Source organism: Hypomesus nipponensis, chromosome 21 (genome assembly GCF_054491055.1).
Source record: "Hypomesus nipponensis isolate SF chromosome 21, ASM5449105v1, whole genome shotgun sequence".
Taxonomy (NCBI): Eukaryota; Metazoa; Chordata; class Actinopteri; order Osmeriformes; family Osmeridae; genus Hypomesus; species Hypomesus nipponensis.
The window spans coordinates 1,763,712-1,777,500 of record NC_140381.1 but is presented as its reverse complement, the minus strand read 5'-3'; the positions used below and the strand labels follow the sequence as shown (position 1 = coordinate 1,777,500).

The 13,789-nt window shown below is 49.0% G+C and overlaps 3 protein-coding genes across 6 annotated transcripts in view; all 3 read left to right on the top strand.

Annotated features, from left to right (window-relative positions):
* The window catches only part of LOC146237342 (complement C3-like), a 20,243-nt gene extending 17,595 nt beyond the window's left edge, over positions 1 to 2,648 (top strand). Inside the window, exons 34-41 of the mRNA XM_084685146.1 lie at positions 262 to 352; positions 497 to 586; positions 852 to 954; positions 1,102 to 1,200; positions 1,356 to 1,448; positions 1,639 to 1,722; positions 1,914 to 2,055; positions 2,279 to 2,648. Coding sequence (XP_084541272.1) covers positions 262 to 352; positions 497 to 586; positions 852 to 954; positions 1,102 to 1,200; positions 1,356 to 1,448; positions 1,639 to 1,722; positions 1,914 to 2,055; positions 2,279 to 2,429 — 853 coding nt within the window. The 3' untranslated portion in view covers positions 2,430 to 2,648. The remainder of the gene's footprint in view (positions 1 to 261; positions 353 to 496; positions 587 to 851; positions 955 to 1,101; positions 1,201 to 1,355; positions 1,449 to 1,638; positions 1,723 to 1,913; positions 2,056 to 2,278) is intronic.
* Positions 2,649 to 3,449: 801 nt separating this feature from the next.
* On the top strand, positions 3,450 to 6,774 carry LOC146237341 (histone chaperone asf1b-B-like). Of its 2 annotated transcripts, XR_014740561.1 has the most exons (5): positions 3,450 to 3,584; positions 4,103 to 4,218; positions 4,392 to 4,568; positions 4,964 to 6,073; positions 6,107 to 6,774. XR_014740561.1 is itself a non-coding variant. In XM_084685250.1 (4 exons), exons 1-4 carry the CDS (start codon positions 3,476 to 3,478, stop codon positions 5,159 to 5,161), a joined length of 600 nt encoding a protein of 199 aa, XP_084541376.1. In that variant the 5' UTR covers positions 3,450 to 3,475; the 3' UTR covers positions 5,162 to 6,774. The 2 variants fall into 2 exon arrangements, 1 of the variants encoding a protein (XP_084541376.1); XM_084685250.1 differs by having other exon boundaries at positions 4,964 to 6,774.
* Positions 6,775 to 7,630: 856 nt separating this feature from the next.
* prkacab (protein kinase, cAMP-dependent, catalytic, alpha, genome duplicate b) lies at positions 7,631 to 13,789 on the top strand. Of its 3 annotated transcripts, XM_084685224.1 has the most exons (11): positions 7,648 to 7,857; positions 8,134 to 8,333; positions 9,285 to 9,346; positions 10,002 to 10,130; positions 10,448 to 10,546; positions 10,902 to 10,984; positions 11,191 to 11,317; positions 12,384 to 12,479; positions 12,756 to 12,878; positions 13,316 to 13,480; positions 13,655 to 13,789. In XM_084685224.1, exons 2-11 carry the CDS (start codon positions 8,288 to 8,290, stop codon positions 13,778 to 13,780), a joined length of 1,056 nt encoding a protein of 351 aa, XP_084541350.1. In that variant the 5' UTR covers positions 7,648 to 7,857; positions 8,134 to 8,287; the 3' UTR covers positions 13,781 to 13,789. The 3 variants fall into 3 exon arrangements, with proteins under 3 accessions (XP_084541352.1, XP_084541351.1, XP_084541350.1); XM_084685226.1 differs by lacking the exons at positions 13,316 to 13,480; positions 13,655 to 13,789 and adding an exon at positions 13,074 to 13,309 and having other exon boundaries at positions 7,631 to 8,333; XM_084685225.1 differs by lacking the exons at positions 13,316 to 13,480; positions 13,655 to 13,789 and adding an exon at positions 13,071 to 13,309 and having other exon boundaries at positions 7,631 to 8,333.

The following is a 13,789-nucleotide window of genomic DNA, read 5'->3' as shown; positions in this document are numbered from 1 at the left end:
CACACCCTCTACCTCTCTCTCTCTTTACATCTGTCTCTCCCTCTCTGTCTACATCTCTGTCTCACCCTATCTACCTCTCTCTCTCTCTACCTTTCTGCTCTCTGTCTCTACCTCTCTCTCTCTACCTATTTCTCTCTACCTCTCTCTCTACCTCTCTCTCTCTCTACCTCTCTCCCTACCTTTTTCCCTCTACCTATTTCTCTCTCTCTACCTCTCTCTACCTCTCTCTCTCTCTCTACCTTTGGTCATCACGTCTGGCAGATATAAGAGCCAGGAAAGAGATGCCACCATGTCAGTTCTGGACATTGGCCTGCTAACTGGCTTCATAGTGGACTTTGGGGATCTGTCAAAGGTGAGGCACTTGGGGTACACACACACTCTCTCTGCTCTCTCTCTCTCAAAAACAAACACTGAAATATCAACCTTAGTCTCATTTTCAGTTCAATAAATTCACATTAATGTGCGAATCTTTTTGTGCGTGTGTGTCTGTGTGTAGTTGAAGGAAGGGAAAGATCACTACATTGAGAAATTTGAGATGGACAAGGCTCTGTCTGAAAGAGGATCCCTCATTATCTATCTGAATCAGGTAACCTTCTCCTCAACTGTCTCCTTTACCCCTCCCACATTGGCTCCTTAACCAATCACCTTCATCCTCCCCTCCTCAACTGCCTGTGGATTTATGGATTTAAGTTATTTGTCTTTGACTATCTCTCTTCTCACTCACTCACTCTCTCCCTCCATCCTCTCTCTCTCCATCCTCTCTCTCCCTCCATCCTCTCCCTCCATCCCGTCTCTCTCTGTTTCCTCTCTCTCTCTCCCTCCATCCCTCCCTCCCTCCTCTCTCTCTCTAGGTGTCTCACACAGAATGGGACCATGTGAACTTCAGGATCCACAGTGTTGATAAGGTTGGGGTCCTACAACCTGCAGCAGTGACTGTGTATGAGTATTATCAGAGTAAGCTCCCTTTCATATCTCATTCATGTTCCTCTATCTCAAATGATCCTCTGTGTTCTCAAGGTTTGCCCCCATCAAAAGTATTCAGTGGGCACTGGGCACCTATAACCTATATATTATATGTGGTTGTCTGTGTGTGCTTTGCAGAATCCCGTTGTAGGGTGTTTTACCATCCACAGCGAACGGATGGAGGCCTTCTGAGACTGTGTTCCGGGGAGGACAAAAGCATCTGTAAATGTGCTGAAGGTAAACCTAATCACAATCACAGTGCTAAAAAGTTGTGGAACATGTTCATAGACCCATTTCAAGCCCATCAGAAGCACTCCATGGTTACTAAGGACCACTATTTTCCACTATTTTTACAATCAAATATACCTTGTTCTGTTGGTTTGTCTTCCCAGAGAACTGCAGCATGCAGAAGAAGCTGGGGTTAGAAGATAGCGACCGTTCTGACAAGGCTTGTGAGGTCACAAAAGACCGGGCAGTGGATTATGGTAAGAGAGAGTGAGAGAGAGAGAGAGAGAGAGAGAGAGAGAGAGAGAGAGAGAGAGAGAGAGAGAGAGAGAGAGAGAGAGAGAGAGAGAGAGAGAGAGAGAGAGAGAGAGAGAGAGAGAGAGAGAGAGAGAGAGAGAGAGAGAGTTTCCCTCACTTATCTCCTCTCTCCATCCTGCCCTGTGTTTCCAGTCTTCAAAGTCCGAATGGAGAAGATGGTTCCAGATTCCACAACCGACATGTACACCATGAGGATAGTGGACGTCCTCAAAGGAGGTAGCTTTGCGAAGCCTTTCTCCTGTTGGTTTTACTAAATCACAACCAGAGCTTCAACCAATCACTCTTAAACTAAATCAACCAGTACATGTAGATTAATGTGGCCCCCTCATACATCCTTTTCTCCTTCCTCCATATCCTCTCTTGCTCCCTCTCTCCTCTACTCTCACTTCCCTCCATCTTTCATCCAGGTATTGATAAGGGTGCGAATGGAAATCTGCGTGAGTTTGTGGCCTTTGCTCTCTGCAGAGAAAGTCTGGACCTTCAGGAGGGGAAAACGTACCTCCTCATGGGTGTCTCCAAGGACGTCTATAAACCCAGAGAGGGAGCCAAGTGAGTGTGTGTGTGTGTGTGTGTGTGTGTGAGAGAGAGAGAGAGAGAGAGAGAGAGAGAGAGAGAGAGAGAGAGAGAGAGAGAGAGAGAGAGAGAGAGAGAGAGAGAGAGAGAGAGAGAGAATGCAGTGTATGTCCCTGTTCCTGGAAACCTGTCTTACTAGAGAATATGTGTATGTTGGAGTTACTGTACCACTGTACATAATGTGTGTGTGTGTTTGCAGTGTTGAGTACCAGTATGTCCTGGGTGAACAGACCTGGGTGGAGTACTGGCCCACACCGGAAGAGTGCCCGAAACAGCCCTACCGGCAGACCTGTAGGGGGCTGGAAAAGCTGGTGACTGAGCAGAAGATTGAAGGCTGCCCTCAAAAATAAGTCTGGGTGGAAGTTTCCAAAATGTCCGCCTACTGTCTGCCCAATTTTGCCAATTGTTGGATTCTAAAATGATTTGTTAAATAATTACATGTGATAAAATAAAATGCCAGCTAAAATGTAAGTTTGTGTTTCACATTGGCACAGTCAGCGACGTGTGGTTACCATGGCACCCCCCTGCTTTGGCGGAAATGATAATTAAAGTAAAATTCTTGCTTCTAACAGATGTATGTTGTCATTTACTTACTATATAATCACATTTTAATATTCAACTTGTCAGAATTTTGAAAGGTATGTTGAATGGAATTTTACACAAGCAGATGAATGAATAAGCAGGTCCCTGTATTTTTTGAAAATATAACACTTTTGAATTGACACCTGCGCTGAAAAGATTTTTATAGGGCTATGACTTTCAGAACAGTGTCTTCACTTTTTTTTAGGAGAATATAAAAATTATGACTAGATTACACGTTTGTATTAAATTAAATGTTCTAGCATTCAGGGAGTCTGGGGGGACACACGAATAAGAACGACTTGTGTGCAGGAGTAGTGAGACCATCACAGAAAAGCTGAGAAAAACGGATGTGGTTTTGAGCTGTCTGCGAGAAAAGAAAGGTATTGGTGATGAGCGTGAGAGCATAAAGTTACAAGACTGACGGTCACTGCTTAGATGTTCAGTAAGTGAAGGCTAGAATAAAATACAAATACAGATTTCAATTTTTTTGACCCTAACTCCAATCCAGTAGGTGGCTATCGAGTGTCGATAAGGTTGGATGCCGGCCGCCACTTAGCGTTGTAGAAACGAAGCAGCTGCTTGCGTTGTCGTTGTCGTCACACAAACCACTTCCGTTGTTCATGTTCACTGTCCTGGCGGGAGTAAAAAAAAAAAGAAAAGGAAAAGCTATCCTTTTTACATTTAATTTACAACAAGAGTGAACGTCATCTTCTTTTTAAGCTAGCAACACATAACAATTGTGAACTCACGGCAACTCTGCCGTTTGTGAACAGTTAGTTGTATATTTTCCATCTTAAACAACGCCAGTGTAGGCATGGCCAAGGTTCAGGTTCTTAATGTCGCTGTGTTGGACAATCCGAGTCCTTTCGGAAATCCGTTTCAGTTCGAGATCACGTTCGAATGCATGGAGGATTTACCAGAAGGTGAGCATACAGTAACAGCTAGCTAGAAATATAATGACATACTGAGCAAGGATGGGTTGCAAAGTAGTTCATTCAAAGTGGCCTTATGTAGACGACAAAACACGTTACTTATCTCCTAACAAGTTTTCACTTTCATTTCCAGTCTTTCGGTTTTAATATTTTGTATCTTGTTGTTTTCGGCGCTACATTACACTCATTTGGAATTTGGCGGCAGCGGGGTATGTGTCCTAGCAACAACACAGGCGTACCTCCTCCAACGATTGACTTTATAGGCTAAAACTCGTGTTTTTCCGGGGTCTCTGCCGTCCGTAATCGATCATATGAATCGAACTAAAAACGTTTTTAATGTTCCACGATCAGTTAGCCTACTTTCATCATAAACACTAGATTGAGCTCTTTACAAACCGTGTTTTTCTTCATGTTTTTATCTTCCAACGAGGATGTAACCCAGTGTCTAAACAGCTAAAGGACGTGTGTGTGTGTATATGTGTGTGTGTGCGCGCGCGCACGTGTGTTAGATCTGGAGTGGAAAATCATCTACGTTGGGTCAGCAGAAAGTGAGGAATACGATCAAACCCTGGACTCAGTGTTGGTGGGGCCCGTGCCCGCCGGCAGACACATGTTTGTCTTTCAGGTGACTACTCATCCGCACATACAGAACCGTCTGAATTCTTAGGCGCCCAAGATGTTTTACATGAATATTCGTCTTCTGTATTTGTGTGTTGCAGTATGAAAGTGTAATTTTGTGAACGATCTCTGTCCTCTCACACGTCCCTCTCCTTATTCTTCAATCCTTTGTTCCCCCAGGCCGACGCGCCCAACACAGGTCTGATCCCAGAGAGTGATGCTGTGGGCGTTACCGTGGCGCTCATCACCTGCACGTACCGCGGTCAGGAGTTCATTCGCATCGGTTACTACGTCAACAACGAGTACACAGACCCTGAACTACGGGAGAACCCACCCCTCAAACCAAACTACACACAGGTATAACCCACACACACACACACACAGGTATAACCCACACACACACAGGTATAACACTCACACAAATGCATACAGCATAATACACTAACACCTCCCCTCTCTCCCCACCACCCTCTCCCCTCCTCTTTCTCCACCACCACCCTCTCTCTCCCTCCTCTCTCTCTCCCCTCCTCTTTCTCCCCCTCTCTCTCTCCCCCTCCTCTCTCTCTCCCCTCCTCTCTCTCTCCCCTCCTCTCTCTCTCCCTTTCTCTCTCCCCTTCTCTCTCCCCTCCTCTCTCTCCCCTCCTCTCTCTCTCCTCTCCTCTCTCTCCCTCCTCTCTCTCTCTCTCTCTCTCTCTCTCTCTCTCTCTCTCTCTCTCTCCCCTCCTCTCTCTCTCCCCTCCTCTCTCTCCCAGCTCCAGAGGAACATTCTGGCGTCCAACCCCCGCGTCACCCGTTTCCACATCACCTGGGAAGGCAGTGCTGAGAAGATGGAGGACTGTGAGAACGTCGACCCCTCCCCCAACAGCAGCAGCATGCTTCCTCCTTCGTGTCTGCCCGGCAAAGCTCCGCCCCTGGGCATCATGCCAGACAACTCCATGGACTGTCTGTAGGACACACACAAGGATACAGACTTTCTTTCGAACGCAACACTCACACCCAGACCTGAGCTCTTTGATTCAGCCCTAGCAGGTTGTGGGTGTCAAACACAACAAGTCACAAACAAAAGATGGCGTCTTTATTGTGAAGACATGCAATGATAGGCACATCTTTTTTTTTTTTTTTTAAGTAACAAACACACAAAACAAAAGTCTAGTGCAAACACACACACACATACTCACAGTCACGTGCATTGCCTTCCCCTGGCTGTTCCATCAGGCCCTGGTCAGACAGGTGGTCCACCTGGCCACTAGGAGGTGCTGTCTCCACAGCCAAGACCTTCCTTTGTGTCACTACTACCCTGACTATCCTGCTGGCTCTGCCCTCCCTTCCTGGCTCTGCCCTCCCTTCATGGCTCCGCCCTCCCTCCATGGCTCCGCCCTCCCTCCATGGCTCCGCCCTCCCTCCATGGCTCCGCCCTCCCTCCATGGCTCCGCCTTCCCTTCATGGCTCCACCCTCCCTTCATGGCTCCGCCCTCCCTTCATGGCTCCCTGAACCCCTCCAACATGTCCTCCTAGAGACATCTACTGGCCAGGTGAGAGTCTGGGCTTCTGCAGAGCTTCTTATTTAATCTTTTCCAGGGGAGATGGGGGTAGCGCAGTGCGCTGTCACCCCACACACACCCTGTCCTTTGCCGTCACTCCAACACCGGTCACAACTTCCTGGATTGGTCTGAGCAGCCGTCTGATAACTACTGGAATGAGAATGCACTTGGATTAGGAGCAGGGTGGAGGTGTCACCAGGGAGGATCAGGAGTGTGGTGGAGGTGTCACCAGGGAGGATCAGGAGTGTGGTGGAGGTGTCACCAGGGAGGATCAGGAGTAGGGTGGAGGTGTCACCAGGGAGGATCAGGAGTAGGGTGGAGGTGTCACCAGGGAGGATCAGGAGTGTGGTGGAGGTGTCACCAGGGAGGATCAGGAGTAGGGTGGAGGTGTCACCAGGGAGGATCAGGAGTGTGGTGGAGGTGTCACCAGGGAGGATCAGGAGTAGGGTGGAGGTGTCACCAGGGAGGATCAGGAGTAGGGTGGAGGTGTCACCAGGGAGGATCAGGAGTAGGGTGGAGGTGTCACCAGGGAGGATCAGGAGTGTGGTGGAGGTGTCACCAGGGAGGATCAGGAGTAGGGTGGAGGTGTCACCAGGGAGGATCAGGAGTAGGGTGGAGGTGTCACCAGGGAGGATCAGGAGTAGGGTGGAGGTGTCACCAGGGAGGATCAGGAGTAGGGTGGAGGTGTCACCAGGGAGGATCAGGAGCAGGGTGGAGGTGTCACCAGGGAGGATCAGGAGTGTGGTGGAGGTGTCACCAGGGAGGATCAGGAGTGTGGTGGAGGTGTCACCAGGTTGGCCAGGCTTTCTGTTCCTGCTTGGTGTGATGTCTTCAGTAAGCAGACGGGATTGGATCACAGCCTTTCCTCAGCTGCCACACACACACACACACACACACACATGATTGGTTTGGTCGTCAATTGCTGTACATAGCGCTTATTTCCCCATTTACCATTTGACACTTTTTTGACGATGCATTGTTTGTTACAGTGGTGCCAGAATAAACTTTTGTTGTTTTTGTAAGCACAGTCTTGTTTCCTTCCCTCCCCCCTCATCACACACACACACACACACACTCCGAATCTGATCCATTCATAAAACGCTGCACGTCTCTCCTGTTCACTCCACGGTTTTCCTCTTGTTGCTTAGCAACTGCAGTAGGAGAGCAAGAGGAGGGTAGTCTGCACACCTTTTCATCTTCCATTTCATGAATGAACTAAAAATACCCTCTCCATCCGTAGATACACACCCTAAACAGCTTTTGAGTCATACTCTGGACTGGATCATGGGCGCCAAGTTAAATGTAATCCCTTCACGCGACCTTCGAGGTGACGTTCCTTTATGCGTTAAACTGTTATCAGTTCACAACCACTCATCTTGTACTACCGCGGCACGCTCAGATAGCACGAAGGGTGGGGCTAATCTTTGTTGTCGGTGTGGAGGCTATGAGTGCGTTAGCATGAACTGTCAACACTGCTGGTCATTACAATGTGGTATTGCGCTATTGTAGGCCTATTACAAGCAGGGAAGAATCGGGGTGGCCCGTGCATCGTCTCGTAACTTGATTTCTTCCACAATAGTTGCCTCGTGCACTCAATTCTGACCAACGTTCCTAAAAATAGCCCCTGTTTTCCGTCACTTGACCAATCATGAAAAAGACGCGAGGGAGGAGGGTACGCGAGGCCATTTCTGATGCTGCCTGCCAATGGAAGTGCTCCAAACGAACGGGCCCGCCTACGAATGTGGCCCCTAGACCAATTAGAAATCGAGAGAGAGAGAAATGGGAGTGTGCGTCTTCAAGAGGAAAATAATCTGTAACGTCACTGACTGCTCCATGGGAGGGCGGGATCGTTTATCGTCGACAGTTGGGAAATAAACCAATCAACCCCTTTAAAAAGATGACAAGCAAACACTCGTCCAATCCATACCGTTTTCTCATCTGATTGTCAATCAAGGATCGGCGAATCGATGCTGTATAGGGGCGGGACGTTTACTAGACTGTAGTTCCTTCAGTTGGCTCCTCTCCGACACCTATTGGGGAGTAGTGTTGATTTGGGTGATTTCTCGTCATCGCTGGGTCCAGTGCAACGACTATCTCGGAACCGGGTCAGGGCTTTAGGTTTGGCGCACGGTCTGTTCCAGCTGTACGAAACGCCATATTTGCACTGGGGAGAGGCGGGGAGCCGGGGGGCCTCGCGGGGGCTGCGAGGAGGCACAGGCGGACAGGGGACCCGCGTCGGGCTAGCTAGATGCGCTGGATTCGGCCTGGCGATCCAGCGACGCATCAGTGAACGAATTTATCACAGACATATCTCCTACCTACCTTCAGCTTGGAATATAGCGTTTCTTCTCAGTTTAACGACCCCTTTTTCCGTTGAGCAGGTGAGCGCACGGCTATTATAGATTGTAACAGCTGTCAAACAGCTTTGAACCAGCCGTTTAAGACAACGGGCCGAAGCGAGTGCCTCTCGGACCGGGTCGTGGAGACTGCAGGGCGAATAGGGAGCCACGGATCAGCCGTCGACGGCCTGCCATCATGGGCAACGCGCCCACGGCTAGGAAGGGCGGCGAGATGGAGAGCGGTACGTATAGCTACCGGAGGGAATGCGCGGTTTCACCGGTGGCCGCACTGTCGCATCCGACGGCTGTATGTGTCAGATCTATTACACCAGACTACCGGCTAGCCCCAGACCCAGAAGGCAGCGGTAAAACCGTATCAGTCTTGAATATGTTGTAGATTTGCATTAAGTTACACACCAAATACAACGTTAGTTTGAAACTCAGCAGGCGTGGTGAATGCAGCGGTGTGTGAGTGATTTATCGTCTGCAATTTCGGCTTTGGAAGCCGCTTTGTTATTCAGCTGAATGTGTCAGAGATAGAGTTCGTTATGCAAAGCTCAGATATGTCGCTGGTGTTCTGGATACTGGGCTTGGACAAGGCCTGGTGTCTGGCCCGGGTTCAGAAGAGGTCATGTGGCTCAGAGTAGACATGAAGGTTTTGTAGGACAGGTGAAAGAACTGCCATATCCCTAACAGATGCTGTCACAGCACCCATGTGACGTGCGTGTGTGTGTGTGTGTGCGTGCGTGTGTGCGTGTGCGTGTGCATCAATGAGATGTAGCAACAGGTCTCTAATGAGAGGTTGTCCCCTCTCATCCAGGTGTTACTTAGTCATACAACCTGTGGAAAAAGGACTGAGAAATGGAGAGAGAGAGGTGATGAGGGAGAGAGAAAGATGGAGGGAGAGATGAGGGAGAGAGAGATGAAGGGAGGAAGAGAGATGGAGGAAAGGTCAGAAGTGTTGAGATACTGGGGCGACAGAGAGACTGAGAGCGTGGACATAACTTTGTGGGACGGAGAGAGAGAAGGAGCCCCAGAGAAGGTCAGCACAGTCAGAGGGCAGCAAAGAGGGAATATAAGAGTGGAAGAGGTGCACTTATTCAGACTAACATTGAGCTGACTGTATACCCTGTTACAGATCTACTTTAAGCACTCACAGGTCAGGGTGATGACAGCATGTTTGTGCTCCACAGTCAAGGAGTTCCTTGCTGAAGCCAAAGAGGACTTCCTGAAGAAATGGGAGAACCCTGCACAGGTTAGTGTGTGTGTGTGTGTGTGTGTGTGTGTGTGTGTGTGTGTGTGTGTGTGTGTGGGTGTGTGTGTGTGTGTGTGTGTGTGTGTGTGTGTGTGTGTGTGTGTGTGTGTGTGGGGGCGTGTGTGTGTGTGTGTGTGTGTGTGTGTGTGTGTGTGTGTGTGTGTGTGTGTGTGTGTGTGTGTGTGTGTGTGTGTGGGTGTGGGTGTGGGTGTGGGTGTGTGGGTGTGTGTGTGGGTGTGTGTGTGTGTGGGTGGGTGTGTGGGTGGGTGGGTGGGTGGGTGGGTGGGTGGGTGGGTGTGTGTGTGTGTGTGTGTGTGTGTGTGGGTGTGTTGGCCTGTGTGTGTGTGTGTCGGCCTGTGTGTGTGTATGATTGCCTGTTGTTCGTGTGTGTGGCGTGATTGAGGGAGTGACTGGAAGAATACTGTGAGCAGCAGCAACAGCTACGATGTTGAAGAGATTTAAGATACTGAGCAGATAGTGATCATGTCTGAATGAAGATATACTGGTTCAACTGTAGATGGTCGACCCAAGTCCTTGTGTGCATCAACACAATAGTGTGTACACCTGCATATGTGATCATGCGCACGTGTGTGTTCAATCCTGTGTATTAAATCCTGTGGTGTGTGTGTGTGTGTGTGTGTGTGTGTGTGAACAGAACACAGCATGTCTGGAGCAGTTTGAAAGGTTGAAAACTCTGGGAACCGGTTCGTTTGGCCGCGTGATGCTGGTCAAGCATGGCGACACAGGACAACACTACGCCATGAAAATCCTCAACAAGCAGAAGGTCAGGGGCAGGGGTCAAGGGTCAAGGGTCATCTTATTTGGCCCATTCCAGTGACCTTTGTTGACTGTAAATGATCTGTTGATAAAAAGTACATCCAACAGTGAATCAGGACACAATTATTTTGGCTGGATAAATCTGTGTAAAATCAAGTAAAAATAAACTAAATGAGTTTGGGATTATGTTTTGTTACTTCTGTACCTCTCTTTCTCTCTCATTATTCCCCTGTCTATCCCCCGTCTCTCTCTTTCTCTCCTGTCTGACTGTTTCTTTCTCTCTCTCCCTCCCTGCCCCGCCTCATTCGCTCGCTCTGTCTCTAGGTGGTAAAGCTGAAACAGATAGAACACACTCTAAATGAGAAAAGGATTCTGCAGGCTGTCAGTTTCCCCTTCCTGGTGCGAGTAGAGTACTCCTTCAAGGTACCGGTGTGTGTGTGTGTGGAGGAGTGTATATGGGTGGACTTGTGTATGTGTGTGTAGGTGGACATGTGTAGGTGGACATGTGTAGGTGTGTGTAGGTGGACATGTGTAGGTGTGTGTAGGTGGACATGTGTATGTGTGTGTAGGTGGACATGTGTATGTGTGTGTAGGTGGACATGTGTATGTGTGTGTAGGTGGACATGTGTATGTGTGTGTAGGTGGACATGTGTAGGTGTGTGTAGGTGGACATGTGTAGGTGTGTGTAGGTGGACATGTGTAGGTGTGTGTAGGTGGACATGTGTATGTGTGTGTAGGTGGACATGTGTATGTGTGTAACTGGTCCTCTGCCCCCCAGGACAACACTAACCTGTATATGGTGATGGAGTACGTGCCCGGGGGAGAGATGTTCTCTCATCTACGACGAATCGGCAGGTTCAGGTACGTGCGTGTGTGTGTGCACGTGTGTGTGTGTGTGTGTGTGTGTACTTCTGTGTCGAGCTGGGCACTAGAGAACAACACAACACACTCGTTTTTTTTTTAATGCCTGTCCTTTTTTAATTTAATTCTGTCAAGAACACGCAAATAGTCACTGTCCCTCACGTGCTTGCCTGTGTGTGCGTGCGTGCGTGTGTGTGTGTGTGCAGCGAGCCTCACGCTCGTTTCTATGCGGCTCAAATCGTGCTGACCTTTGAGTACCTGCACGCCCTGGACCTGATCTACAGAGACCTGAAACCTGAGAATCTGCTCATAGACCAGCAGGGATACATCCAGGTGAGCCACACGCCACCTGCTAGCTTAGCATTATCTATGTTAGCAAGACATTAGACTTCACATTTAGTCATTTAGCAGACGCTCTTATCCAGAGCGACTTACAGTAAGTACAGGGACATTCCCCCTGAGGCAAGTAGGGTGAAGTGCCTTGCCAAAGGACACAACGTCATTTGGCACGGTGGGGAATCAATCCGGCAACCTTCTGATTACTAGCCCGACTCCCTCACCGCTCAGCCATCTGACTACACGCAGATAGATTAGCATAACAGCTACATAGCTTAGCATGACAATAGACTACACCTAGATATATTAGCATAACAGCTACATAGTTTAGCATGACAATAAACTACACACACAGTTACATTAGAATTACAGTTACATAGCTTAGCATAATGAGGTCTTAGCCTATAGCTTAGCACAATAAATGGGTAGCCCACACACAGATAGCTTAGCCTTAGAGAGTCATATAGCTTGGCATGACAATATAATACATTATTATATTATATTAGCATGACAAAAGACCACAAAGTTCACAGCATGAAACAACATAAGTCAGATGTCATTTTACAGTTAAACTGATCTCCTTCTGGCTAAAACACTTATCAAATCAAATACAAATGTATTTGTATTGTCCTTTTTAAAAGCAATGTCACTTATGGTGACAGTGGGAAGCTAACACAACACCATGCGATTCATTTTGAATGGGGCCATTTATACTTAATTGACATGTGACTGTTGATAATGTTCTCTACCTGGCCTGACATAATCTACTGTGTTCATTTTTCTTCACTGGGTGTATTGGTCACATCCAGAGAATGTCTAATAAATGCTCTGGTCACATCCCTTTGGATCCTCCAGCAGTTATCTATAGCACAGTCTCTGCTGCCCCCCACTGGTTAAATGTGGTATAGCAGTTTGCCAGGACAACATTTTTCATTTTCTCTTCTTCCCTCTCTACTTTTCTCCCGTTCTCTCTTATTTCTCTCTGTTTGTCTCCCCCTCTCTCTCCATCATTCTATCTCTTTCTGTCTCTCTCCGTTCGTTTATTTCCTTTTTTCTCTCCCAGGTGACTGACTTTGGTTTTGCCAAGCGTGTGAAGGGGCGGACCTGGACGCTGTGTGGCACCCCAGAGTACCTGGCTCCAGAGATTATCCTCAGCAAGGTGAGCCAACATGGCGGACTATCCCAGTGGCTCTGGAGTCACTGTGGTTTCTCTGCAGCCGCCTCCAAAGAGCCAAGATGGCGGACTCTGACAGATGTTTTTCTCCGCTTTTCTGTAATGTTCTCACTACTCCTACACGCAAGTCGTTCTTATTCGCCCCTCTCTCCTCCCTACCTCCCCCCTTTCTCCCCCTTACCCCTCCCCCCTCCCTCCCCTCCCCCTTACCTCCCCCCTCTTTCCCCCCTACCTCCCCCCTCCCTCCCCTCCCCCCTCCAGGGGTACAACAAGGCAGTAGACTGGTGGGCTCTGGGGGTGCTCATATATGAAATGGCTGCAGGATACCCTCCCTTCTTTGCTGACCAGCCCATCCAGATCTACGAGAAGATCGTTTCAGGGAAGGTGAGCACACACACCTTAACACGACACACCTTAACACGACACACCTTAACACGACACACCTTAACACGACACACCTTAACACGACACACCTTAACACGACACACCTTAACACGACACACCTTAACACGACACACCTTAACACGACACACCTTAACACGACACACCTTAACACGACACACCCTCCCATTCCAGCAGCTTTTGACTGGATGTCACAAACACAAGACGGCTTCCAGCCAGACACACCCAACCCCCCTGCCTGGTCAGGCTGCAGCCATGCCGGTCTGCAGCCGTGCAGGGTGCATCCAATGTAACTGAACACTTCTTAAGAATCCACACAACATAAACAGGAGGATTTGAACCTGGGACCTCTTTGACCTGCGGTAAGATGCTCCACCACTGAGCTATGCCCATCCCACTAACACCCCTCCCCTCCCCAGGTGCGCTTCCCGTCCCACTTCAGCTCCGACCTGAAGGACCTGCTGAGGAACCTGCTGCAGGTGGACCTGACCAAACGCTACGGGAACCTGAAGAACGGCGTGAACGACATCAAGAGCCACAAGTGGTTCGCCACCACCGACTGGATCGCCATCTACCAGAGGAAGGTGTGTGTGTGTGTGCGTGTGAGAGGGAGGGGCATAGAGAGGGGGAGGGAGAGAGAGAGCACGTGTATGTGAGGCATTGTGAGTGTGTGTGTTTGGAAAGTTGGCTTAAGGTTTCGGAAGGGGGTAGGAGGTCAAGTGGCTCTTCTGATCTATCTGACGTGTGTGTGTTTTAAGGTGGAGGCTCCATTCGTCCCCAAGTTCAAAGGGCCAGGAGACACCAGCAACTTCGACGACTACGAGGAGGAGGAGATCAGAGTGTCCTTCTCTGAGAAATGTGCCAAGGAGTTTGCCGAGTTCTAATCTTACGGG

Coding starts and splice junctions, on each gene's coding strand:
- LOC146237341 (XM_084685250.1), top strand. CDS start 3,476: ATGGCCAAGGTTCAGGTTCTTAATGTCGCTGTGTTGGACAATCCGAGT. Junction 4,219..4,391: donor GACACATGTTTGTCTTTCAG/GTGACTACTCAT, acceptor TTGTTCCCCCAG/GCCGACGCGCCCAACACAGG. Junction 4,569..4,963: donor TCAAACCAAACTACACACAG/GTATAACCCACA, acceptor TCTCTCTCCCAG/CTCCAGAGGAACATTCTGGC.
- prkacab (XM_084685224.1), top strand. CDS start 8,288: ATGGGCAACGCGCCCACGGCTAGGAAGGGCGGCGAGATGGAGAGCG. Junction 10,985..11,190: donor CGACGAATCGGCAGGTTCAG/GTACGTGCGTGT, acceptor GTGTGTGTGCAG/CGAGCCTCACGCTCGTTTCT. Junction 12,879..13,315: donor AGAAGATCGTTTCAGGGAAG/GTGAGCACACAC, acceptor TCCCCTCCCCAG/GTGCGCTTCCCGTCCCACTT.